Consider the following 12,449-nt stretch of genomic DNA (forward strand, 5'->3'; position numbering starts at 1 on the left):
TCAGACCTGTTCCACCTACAAAAAATCGGCATGAATTTTCCAGACAAGCCAATAGTAACGTTTCCAAAAATTGATTGATAGAATGTTCGGTTCCCAGTCTGTTTTCCTAATCCCGATTTCCCCGTGTCTACGAAGAGGTGCTCGGAGGAGTTGCCCTTTGAAAAGGCTAGAGTTCGGAAAAACAACTATATAGACGGTCTTTGTCAGAGGGGACAAAGCCGAGCCCCCACTTGGATGGATATCGACTCGTCCTGACCCAGGTCTCGCAGGGATGAAATTAGATCCGGCTGGTCGAGTCTGTCGGGCATTTAAACGCTTTGTCAAAATCTGAACGTCGCGCACAGGTAGCCCCTGGTTGTCCTGTCGGTTGACAATACGCCCACCCTCTCGCATCGATTATTCCGTTGACCCTCCTGTCTCGAAACTTGTCTATTCGCTTTGTCGCTAACGTTACTTTTGTTCCCGGGCTTCTCAGTGAACAATGTCCACGAATCAGGCTATGGTAAAATACATAGAGCCTCGGATGACTGTAACCAAATCGTCCGGTTCTCGGTGCTCTAGTTATCCAGAGTTCACCGTTCGTTCCGAGGTTCGTTTATTTTAGTTCGAAAGTAATTTAGAAAGTAAACGCGTATGTGCCAATTTCCTCGAAGAGATGTCGAAGTCGGTGAATGAAGAAGGCAACGGAGAGGGGAAGGGGTCAGAAAATCGTCGAGAGCGTCTCGTGTTCCGCGCGCTTATTTTAGCGCTGGTCTATTTTCGCCGGAGCACCCTGCCACGAGGATCTCCCGCGCGTTTGTTGATAAACTTATTTCCAACGGGACGGAGGAGATTTTCGTGCGAAAGCTGGGGAAAATGGCGATCGCACGAGGGCGAACACTGCGAGCACGACACCGGGACCCCGGGTGTAAAAATAAAAGCGTTGGCCGGCCGCCAGAGACCTCCTTCCCGGTTTTCTTATTCTTCTTCCGAGACTCGCAGGCCCCATGCCAAGCCTCTCGTCGGCTGCCTAATTTACCCGTAAAACGTTGATCGTCAATGGCGTTTCGATAAACCCCACGAGCCAAGAAACGGCCGATTTTGGCGAACGAACTTCCTCGAACGAGATTAACCGGACTCTTAGATTCCGCCAGTCTCGAGCCAATTTCCCTCGATTTGGAATACCAAACGTTTCCTTATCACCGATTTTCTCCGATGTCTTAACGTGGTAAGAAAGAGAGGAGTCCCTAATCAGAGAGTGTTGCACCGTGTGTGCAATTGATTTCCGAGGCTATTATCTGTTATTCTGAATAGTCGTCGAATTTTTGTTGAATTAATAGCATCGGTAAAGTATAGGAAAACAAAATTTGGTAATGGTTTTGTTGCGTTAATATAAAAATAAATCTACGTTCGGGAGATTCCCGAACACTGCATATTCATCTCTGATCTCTGATTCATCTTCTCCTATCGTTCTTCGATGAGCCCAGCCCGGGGAATGCATCGTTATAAATTGTCCCCGGTGCCACTGTCGTGTCTCTACGACGCTAACCGAAGACCCTTGAACTCCCCGAGGACGGCACGAACACGGCCCGGAACACTAATTCCCGGATGCAGCGATCGTTCCCTACCGAATATTGGAACTGGCGAGTCCGATCGGGGTCAAGGAGATGAGAGCCACGTCGGCGCACTGCGCATCTCGAAGGTCGATCTCGTGAAATACGTGTCCGCGAGATTAGTTGCGGATCGTTGGATGTTCCCGCAATTGGTTCGTCCTGCTCCTCATTCTGGTCGATGATTCTGTAAGGCTTCGGTGATCCAATTTCCTCGTATTTCATTTCGCGAGAAAAGGGACGAACCTTAGAGCGTAGATCGGAAATTAAGTCCAGCTGGAATTCCCATTGCAACAGAGACGCGCGATTTGTTACCCGCATAGTTTCACGGTTATCCGTGTCGGGAGGCAGAACCCGGGGAACAAACCTTTTTCAAAGGTCGTCAAATTATGCGGCGCATTGCGCGCGTGTATCGAAGAGATTAACGAACCTCCTCCGTAATTGCTGCGGGTGATGAACAGCCGGTGCGGCGACCAGCTACGTCGAATCGATCGACCTTAATCGACAAGGTTGAACAAGGCTACGCCGATAGGCTTCCACTCACCGCGGAGAGTATCGGTCACGAGTGCGTCTAGCCCGTGATCGATAACCACAATTACACGCGCCGAACAACGTAATACGACCCTACGAAATGGACTCGCTTGTTCGGAGTTTGTCCCTAACAACATCCGAGCAACGGACATTGATCACACGCGTGCGTTAATTACGGACCCGCGTACCTGAAGCGCGCCGATTCAAAAATGAGCCCAAACTCTCATCTAAATTGCATACACTTAAACCTGGATCTCGCGAGAGCTGAACAGGACACGCGGTCGGTAGACTTGCGCAAGACAGTGTTTCACGACACACACAGACATTTGCTCTCACATTCGCTTCTTCGAAACCTAATTGTATCATATTTATAAACAACCTCGTATCGTTTCGTAAATGACCGTTTGTTCGTCGCGAGTAAATTTGTGAATGAAAAGTAAGTCCAGGGTGTAATTTCTCTTGCCACTTTTTCCGCACATGACCCAATTTTGTAACTCTTGTTGCAGAAAAGAGCACATCGCGGAACAGTCGCCGAAGACCCGTGAGCGAGGGCGCCAGTCGCGAGAGGTCGGAAAAGGACACCGAGAGCAGTCTGTCGACGCGACAAGAGGATCGGGAGAACAAGGGTCCGCCATCGGGGAGACCCAGCAATCGAATACCGCGGACGGTATTGGAGGAGGCGAACAGCGCGTCCAGCAGTGCCTCGAAACTACGTAAACGCGGTACCGCGGTGAAGAGTCCTGTCGAGAGTCCACCGCAGCGACCGGTACGACGGAGACCAAGGCCGGGTGGGCAAGAAACGAAAACAGAGTCGGTAGACCTCGATCGCTCGACGAACGTAAAGTCCTGCGAGAAGGAAGAGCGTTTGGGGAGCAGGTCGGAGGAAGACAGGGCCGAGGAAGAGGACGAAGAGCCTTGCGACCCCCTGACCAAGAGGCTGAGGACATGTCCCGTAGGCAGAAAGCTTAGGTCCGAGAGGAAGGGAAAAAGTAGCGAGGAGACCGGCTCCGATCAAGAGGAAACCGAGGAGGAAGAAAGGAAGCAAGACGGGGCCGAGGGAGAAGTCGAGAAGCTCGAGGAAAACGAGGAGAGTCAGTCCAGAGAACGGGACAGGGAACCGGAGCCTCCACCTCCGGACAAGGTCGACCCTGGAGGCGACTCGGACCCTAAAGAGAATCGATTAGACCCGGAACAGGAGGTTCGAACGGCGGGGCGGGAGAAGAGCAAGGAACAGGTGTACGCGAATGGATCGCTAGTCGACTCTTCGGCGGTCGGTGACGAAGCTGGAGTCCTCCTCGATGCCGGCGTCGAGCTGCTGAAGCCAGCGAGCAAGTCGAAGGCAAAGGGCGTCGAGGAGGAGGAGGAGGAAGAGGAGGCGGAGGAGCAGGACGAAGAGGAAGAGGACAGGGGCTCGCGAAGGACCGAGCCGACCACCGAGCTAGGCACGGAGGATAGCGTGGGCAGCGTGAACGGCGCGAGGGCGGCGAGCGTCGAATCGGTCGTCGAGCTGCTGGAGTCGAGCAGTCAGGACTCAGGCTCCGTGCTGGAGAGACTGAGTCCGCTAAGTAGCAGCGGCGGCGGCGGCTCTGGCAGGCAGAGCCTGCTCCTGGAGCAGCAGCGGGAGCAGGAGCGTAACCGGCACAACGAGAGTCCTGTCATCCTAGCCGAGAGATTGAACAAGCCGCCACCGCCGGGCGCTGGTCTCCATCACCATCACCACCACCTTCAGCAATACCATCAACACCACCAACAGCAGGCGTTGCAGCAGCAGCAGCACCACCACCAGCAGCAACGATACGCCTCTAGCAGCCCGGTGATACACCATCACGGCCAGCAACAGCATCAGCAGCATCAGTCTCAGCAGCAGCTTCATCAGCATCGCGTAGCGAACAGTCCCCTCCAGCACCACCAGCTTCACCATCAGTTGGCCCCGTCGAGCCTCCACGAGGTGCAACAGCAGTCCCACGCATCGAGGGGCGGCGATGAGGCCGGCCTCATGGAAGTGGAGGCGGGGGCCGGTATACCTGGAACTGGTGTCCTCGCCGGTGTGCCAGCAGCGGTCGGTATCCGGGCAGTCGGTGCCGCGGTTGGCAGCGCCGCCGCTACAGGAGCTTATGGCGACAGCGGCTCCGACAGCGGGGTAAGCTCCTTGAGGAGCGCCGGTTCCGGCGACGAGAGGAGCGGCAGCAGAAGCTCCGCGCTCAGCGTCGACGAAACGACCACGTCCGCGGCACCCGCGGCCGCCGCGACGCCCGCCAGGGTCTGGCACGTGCAAAGCGTTCAACACACGTCCTTACTCATGGCGCATCCCCAGGCACCGCCGCCAAACACCGGCCCGAGTTCCGCAGCCGCCGCGGCCGCAGCGGCCGCCGCTGCCGCCACGGCACCACCGGTCGGCTACCAGAATTCAGCACCACCAGGACATCATCACCCAGCGGTGGCATCGGAAATGCTCTGGAGATCACCCAGGTACCCGCCGCTCTCCCATGCCCTGCTCGGACCCACCCAGCCCAACCCCGAGGAGCTCATCGAAAGGGAGAGGATGCTTCGGTGAGTCCCATCTCTCTCTCTACTCCACCAATTTCTGATAAGAAGAACAGTTTTATCTCGGCGATATCTTAACACGTTCCGTGCCAAGCCCTTTTTGCCCAACTTGTCAGGATCTTGTCTTGATCAGGATATTCAATGTTTTCATCCAAGAAATTTGTCTAATTTAGACGATGAGGCATTTATGTTTCCAAATCAATTTTTCGTCATAAATACATATATACAAGTGTAAAGTTTATTTATATACATATTTATAATGAAACATTTATTTGGGAATGTGAAACTTGTAGCGGGTATTTATGGAACTGTCTGTATCGTCACACAATATTTCATCACATCATCGATCCTTAAGTAGTTAGCTTGTTTAAACCAGTTGTTGTCGTGTACCACTTGTGCTTCATTCTTGTGCTGATGTGTCACAGAAGTAAATTTGTCATAATACATATGTTCCCAGGAAATTAAATCAATATATTTATGTGTACACCTGGCACGGAACGTGTCAACTTCCAAATACGTTAAATCTAAATTTGCGGGTCAAACGTACCAATAAAGGATCACCCCGAAACTAGAATTGCAAAAGAGGCTTGCAGGGTGGGAGTAAATAATTCGAGAACCCTCTCGCCTTGAGAAAAATCTCTCGCCCCTGTGTTGATTGGCCCCTTTGCCCTTCGTGTTCTCGCACCTTGCGTGCACCTCGTCCCGTCAGGAAACGGAGAATGCGAACGCCTCGAGGCAGATGCGCGCAGCGTTTCTTGCGCGACTCGAACCTTTTCAGCCTTCTTTGTTTGCTCTCGCGTGACTGCCGACTATAAGAAGGTGGAGACGAAAAAGTGGCCTGGGGAGAGGGGGGCAGGACGCGTCCGTGCGTGTACCTGCGTGTGTTTCCGGGCGCCAGCTGCGAGTCGCTGCCAACTTCCGTCGGATTATTGCGATAGACGGGACCTGCCTCGGTAATCGAACCGAGCGACTCGAAATTCTCATTAGGACATCGTTGCATCTATCGTGGTGCGACGATGATTATATAGACGGAATAGTTTGAGTAAAGTAGTTCGACGCAGTAAATCAACCAGCAATAATAGTTGGTAAGGTTTCATTCCTTTAGAACTCGAAGTTTCATAAATAATTCTCGAAGATGTAAACTGTTGGATTTCAGCTAAAATCAACTAGTATTTTGAATACTGTAGGAAAAACAACACAGCCAGATGCGACACCGAGTTCGTCGCCGACGAAGGGAATTGGGGAAGCTAGATATTTTTGCTTCCTCTGAATACTGTACGCACTCGGTACGTGAGCCTAACACGGCAATTTAGGCTTAGCGTCATAAACCGTGTTCGCACAATCAGGACACTCGTCGACGCTGTCGACTACCTGCGTATCGAAGACGACCCGAGGAACAGCTTCGAATTTTGTACGACAGGCAGTTCTATCCGCGCTTGCAAATCGAGAGGTTGCCTAGCTGACCGTGTTACTAGCAACCTCGCATCGTTGTACATACTTAACCTTATATTTACCTTGTTTTGTTTTTATCCATAATAAATACGCAGTGGAACATTACTCTGTTGTCTATATATTTATTTGAATATAAATGTCCAACATAAACATGACCTGATTTTCAAATCTCAAATTTTTTTCCAATCACAAATTCAATCTAAGCTTAGCATTCCTGGGCATAGAATGCTAAGAAAGCATTTAAATACCAGAAAGAGGCCTCGAGTGCAAAGGGTTACCCCTCAGGGATGACCTTCTAAATTTTGGCAACTGCGTCTACCCCTTTGAACAAAGAGTTCAGGTATCCCGAAATACCCCGCGGTGAAGTAACTTTACAACGGTTTATTTTGACTCCTAAACGCCAGTCCGTGATTCACGGTCTCCTTTTGCAAAAAAAAGAGAAGAGAAAAACTATGGCTCGAGGGTGGCCCTGCACCATCGCGATTACGCGTTCTCTCCCGTGACATTGGTATTGAACAGCCCTCTCTCCGCGAGTTTGTTTGTCCGCGGCGGCCCCAGCGAAAATAAACCGGCCCCGCGCTGGACGCGGATCGGCTTCCTCCCGTTTGTTTATCTCTGCAAAAATGCTGGATATTCCGCGAAACCGGTCGAGGAGACGAGCTCGTTCGATTCGCGGTACGGCGGCAGCCCGAGGGTACGAATCGGCAGGATTCTTATCTAGATCGACGTTCAAACCACGAATGAAGGTAAACAATTTTCTACTTGGTCGAGTAAAAATGTTAATATAATTACAAGAATTGGAGTCGCTATTTTCACTCGTCGTTCGAACGAAATTTTGCTCGTCTCTGGTCGAGACCAACCGACGCCACGTAAATTCGTTTCATCAGGGAAACCGTGCCGTTCGTCCTACGCGCTCTTTTTCGCCGCCTATCATTGACTTAACGACGAACATCAACGGGTAAATTGCGACGTGGTCGGTCATAGGTTCTGGCAATTTCAGGCTATCACAGCCACGCGTGCGTTCCAGCGTACCTCGTGTCTAACACCGTTTTACTTTGCGCTGTGGAAACAAAAATATGCTCCTATAAATCTAGCAATCTTTAGACAGTTTTCAGAGCAGCGTGCGCTAGTAGGAAACGTTAATTTAGAGACAGCGCTCTCGTGCCTTATCCCTTGAACGATTTTTCCAACGAAATCGCCGAAACACGTATCCAGGATTGATTGCAGCTGGTATTTTCCGATGTCACGCGAAATCTTCATTAACCACGGCGATGTTCGTGTTGCTCCCTGCGGAACGCACTCCCAACCGAGCGCTTTCTCCCCGGTTTCGTCGGTTTTCGTGCATCGTGGAAACCTTAGCGCGGCTCGACGGTCGTTATCGGCTCTAGACGATCGATAAACCCGTGCCCCGAGCGTGCTGGTTCGGCGCGTGAAATTCGAGAGATTCCTGGAACCACGTAATTTCGCTCGAAATCTAGGCCTTCGAAGACCCCGCTCGGCGCCTGTTCTATGAAGCACCTAATTGGTGGTCTGGAGTACACGGCTCAGTATTACAGGGTCCACAGTAAGACCTGTGTCGGAGTTCTTCCGCGCGTAATTCTCGCCTCGCGGATTCAACGAGTTGTAGACTTTCCTAGTGCTTGGTAGGTAAATATAGTCCTCCATGATTTTTCTATCGATTCCATTAACGCAGAAATCATTGCTCCCATCTTCTCTTACTAGGGGTGTTTCTAGGACTGCTTTTCTTTCTCGAACCTCTTTCTCTTTCCCTCGAGCCAAATGTAACCACAAAATAGAAATCTCGACTGGATAACTGCAATGTTTGGGTCCCGATTTTCTTGCACTTACCCAGACTTTCCACTGAAACATCTCTGGTTCCAACCTCGAGCCCACTCGCGCATTAGCAACCGATTCGAGAAGTGGCTCGTGTCAAGCGTGCCCCGATCGAGCAAGGAGTCCGACTGCGGCGGAAGAGCCGGTGATTTGGGGCTTTTTCCTCGAAGAAACTCGAGCTCGCGGCGCCGCGTTGTTATTCTGCTCCAAATACGTTCAATTACGTGGCCTCTCCGTGTAACGAGCACGATTTAACGCTTATGCAAGCCTTCCCCACCTCCCTCGTCGACCTTTCCGCGCTGAGGGGCAGAGCGACGAGGGAACAGAGAGAAGCAATCGGCGACTGTGGCTACAGAAACTGGCATTTGGGCACAAGGTCAGGCTCGGCGTCTATTCTACCTCCTCTGGCTCCGTCGCCGATCTTTTTCTTCATCGCTGGAAGACCTCGTCCGAGACCGTTCGCTAACCAGTACGGAGGGAAAGGACGGACAGGAATGCTCTGCAGGAAGCTATAAAAATACGGAGCCGGCTGGCCAGCGAGAAGGAAAGAAGAATCGTTGCTCCCTCCGCCGGAGAACCCGCAGCCTCCTCAAGGACCGCATCTGCATAGAAGTATGGTCTCGCAACTGGACGCTCGCACTTTTTCCTAAACCATCTCCCCCTACCGTCGTTAATGCCTCGTTGTTTGAACGTGATCTCGTTCGATGGGGTTACCATCTCTGGATCGCAAAAAGAGGTATATTCCTCGACCCTCTGCGAGTCGAATCTTTCGTTTTCTGTTCGTTTCGCACTCTGAGAAATTCAGGAACATCGTTTCCATGGGATCGATGCCGGCCAGGAACGATCCTTTTACCTCGTTGACATTTCGGAGCGATTGCGCAACCAATTGGCAGCGCAACAAACTTTCTTCTTTCGTCGGTTGGGGTCGAGGTGCCATTGAACACCGCGGATGACGAATTTATCTCGAGGTCGTCGCGTTATCGTCTCACGGGAGACGAGGATCGGAGGTCGGGTGGGCGAGAACGAGCAGCCAACGATCGGCACTCATTATGCGGTTCACGTGGCACACGTCCATCAGCGTGGACGGTTTACACGCTCGTCACGCGCATGCGTGCAGAATCTGTCTGTTAAACTCTCCCTCTCTCGGTTTTGTTGGCTCCTTTCTCTTGACTCGTAATTACCTATCAACGGTCGTGGCCACTCCACGCTCCGAATCTGGCGTAACGTAGTAGACGCCACCCGTGAAACCAGAGTACGCTCGACGTGGCATCCGCAAATCGCTTCTGCTGGCATACATCCGTTTGTTTATTCGCATCGGCGACGGTGGCGACTTCCTCGTTACCGATATCAGAACGAAGTAAGCACGTATTTACACGATCTACATGTGGTTTCCATTTCAAATTATGAAAAGGGGTCGATAACCCTGTAACCATCGACATTTTAACTCGACTTTTAACCTTTCGACTCGATGAAGCTTGGTACAGTAAAGTCTCCTTTAAATGCACAAGCTCGGGACTGAACTTGTGCGTTTATCGTAGAGTTCGTATATTTTCGAATGTTTTCGCTCCGTCCTCTTCTTTATTCGGTGTCCTTCTTTACGTTCGAAGCTCGTCGGCAAACAATGATCACGTATCCTGGACCGTATAGAAATTAGTGCATCTAACGAGATTTAACTGTATCAAACTCGACGCACGTCCATCTGCCACTGAAGATTAATCTATCCTAATCTAGAATTACCATCGTCGGAAAGAGTTAAAGTTACAATGTTCGAAAACGCCGGACTTTTTACAGAAGTTTAAAGTTTTATTGGAAATAGAGAAGACGTCGTCGTTTTCAAGAAGTTCTAGATAAGAGCACGCTATCTCTTTAATCAACGCCGAAAAACGTAAAACTCGAAACTTTCGACTCGCTACCATCCATTTAAAACTTCTCTACTGCTCTTCCGGAAGAAGAACAATTAATTTTTTACGCCAGGGAGAAAATTTTTTTTGTAGGCGTTACTAATTATCCACCTGGAAGACGTTCACGAGGACTTGAAACGGTGCCAACGGAACGTTGCACGGGAAAGATTCCGAGAGAGAGAGTCTTATCGCGTCGGTTGAAGGGTTTCAAAGGGTTACGAATGCCCTTTAGTAAAGTAGAGACTAGTCTCAGTCTATTAATTCCTTTTAATTAGTTCATGGTTTATATTCGGTATTTTCCCCTTTAACGTAAACAGTTTTTTAAAGAAGTTACTCGACTAAAAAAAAAGTACCTGTACACAATCTCTCGAGTCGTTGGGACAGAGAGAGGTAAAGAGGAAATTCAGCGTGCAACCGATTCCGAAGGTTCGTTCGGCTCCATTGAACTCTCCATCGCGTCGGCAGAAAAATCAGCGTTGCGTCAACGACTTCCTGTTTCCTCCTACGTGGGCTCTATTCGGGTCACTGACTTAACGAGTGGAATCCAGCCCCGAGACTGTGTATTCTCGGCTCGAAATCGCGTACACAAATAGCCGAGTGTATAATAATGCGCGAAATATAGCTCCTCTACTATAATAGAAGCGACGTTCCGCCAGGAACACGCCGGATCAGACATAAATATTTGATTCCGAAACGTTCCCTCGTCTCGGGCGCCTCGGAGCGTGCGACAGCGCAATTAACAATTCTCGACGCGTCTCACGTGTTCCTCGGTCTTCCCGTATAAATGAATTTATAAATTAGCGACGTCTCTTCTTGCATAATGGTAAATTACGTGGATCGACTCGGGACGGTGCACCGAGGCTAAATGCACCCAACGGACGGAAAGCTTAACCCATTCCGGCTTTATTTATCTTGCGATAGAGACTGGCAATTACGATTTAGCGGTTCAGACTGAATGGAGCCAGAAAGTGCGTTGATTTAATAAGGTTTGTGAGACGAGCAGGACTAATCAAGCCTCGAGACTAGCTTCGAAACAATTTCGATATCATTATGTTAGCTGTCTGTGTATAGTTTGGAATATTCCAATGGAAAGGACAGTCGGTGGTTAGATTGATTTCAGGCAGAACGGTCAATAAATAATTCTTTTACGTGTATATTTGGAGAAGCCGTGGTCGGTATCATCGAGCTTCTAATTTCGAGAGGTCGTTAGAAAGATGAGCGCACCTTCCAACCCTTTCTTCGGTCGGTGAGAGGCTTTTCACGAGTGGAAGAACGCAAAACGAGATTTGCGTGGCCGAGAGCCATAAAACGCATCACGCACACGCGATGCACGCGTGCGTGCGCGTTCGCAGCTCGACGCGGAGTGGCTGAAGCGATGGGTCCCATTAGCGTGGATCATAAAGGTCCTCAACCTAGTGAGTCACTGCGGGTTAATAATTACTAGCGAGCCTCTCTCTCTCTTCTATCCGCGTATTCGGAGCGATCCACGGCAATGGCGTAGCGAAACCGAGCCGCTACTTCAATTACCATGTTGAAAGAACGGTGTCGAGATGCGTACGTGCAATTTTCCTTTCGTCGTTGCGATTTTGCGAATTAGACGCTCCCACCGTCTGCTGAATCTATACTGCGGGGATTGATTTATTTTCTTTTTTCATTTCTGGATGCTATGCTAGGGTAACTTTGAGATTTTTTTCTATGTCTATTGATTAGAATTAGAGCAGTGGACAGAATTATTTCGACGGAGGAACGATGTTTCATTAGAGAGTTAGATTTCAAGGGGTTGTTTAAAGAATCGTTGCTCATGGGAAAAAATGCTTCGACCATAAGTTTCACCGACTTCCAAGAGATGTTAACCCTTTGCGCTCGATGTAAAGAAATTTATTTTAAAAATAACTGGATTCGATTCTATAGAAAAGTGCCTCGAGCGCAAAAAGCTTTGAGATGTAGATAGTTGAAGGTTTAGGTGCTTTCCTCGTCATTCGGTGACGCGTCGCAGCAGGTGCTCGTCGCGTGAAAACATCCGGCTGGTCAGCGTAGCGTCTGACGAATTATATTTAGAACCGTAGCGTCCCCTTTCTCTCTCGCGACCATTAGAAACCCTGCACGAAGCGTCGACCGAGCGATTTGTACGGGACTTTGCGACACGCTGCGCCAACTCATCGACGAGACGGAACTTTGACTTTGAGTCTTCGAGCGTAACTGCTCTGGGAAACTACGAAACTCCCCGACAACGTCCCAAATAGCGATGGGATTCGAACCGTTTCCAGGTGGCATAGAGCAAGAATAGTAACTCGATTTTCGAAACATTTTGCAAGGTGATCGCGGTTCCACGAATCTTTGTGTTTCGATCTGGAACAGTGGGGAGCAAAATTAGAATTTACAGGAAACTGGAATAACGTAGTTGCACCAATGCAAAAGTGAATTTTGCCGTACATTGACGAGTCTGACTCGTGATGAAGATTTTGGCGCGAACATGAATATCACAAGCCAGGATCGTAAACAAATACTCGCGCCAAACATAGACATCAGTTTCCGGCCCGAGTCTCGTCACTCTAAATGGTACAGGAAGAGGTTAAAAACTAGTTTAATTTTGTTTATC

General features: G+C 50.0%; 1 protein-coding gene across 4 annotated transcripts in view; it reads left to right on the forward strand.

Annotated features, from left to right (window-relative positions):
- The window catches only part of LOC128878833 (probable JmjC domain-containing histone demethylation protein 2C), a 257,594-nt gene that overhangs the window by 155,909 nt on the left and 89,236 nt on the right, over positions 1 to 12,449 (forward strand). For all 4 annotated transcript variants that reach the window (XM_054127388.1, XM_054127391.1, XM_054127390.1 and 1 more), the window contains exon 8: positions 2,627 to 4,670. In XM_054127388.1, the coding sequence (XP_053983363.1) occupies positions 2,627 to 4,670 (2,044 nt within the window). The remainder of the gene's footprint in view (positions 1 to 2,626; positions 4,671 to 12,449) is intronic.

This window comes from Hylaeus volcanicus, chromosome 6 (assembly GCF_026283585.1).
Source record: "Hylaeus volcanicus isolate JK05 chromosome 6, UHH_iyHylVolc1.0_haploid, whole genome shotgun sequence".
Classification (NCBI taxonomy): Eukaryota; Metazoa; Arthropoda; class Insecta; order Hymenoptera; family Colletidae; genus Hylaeus; species Hylaeus volcanicus.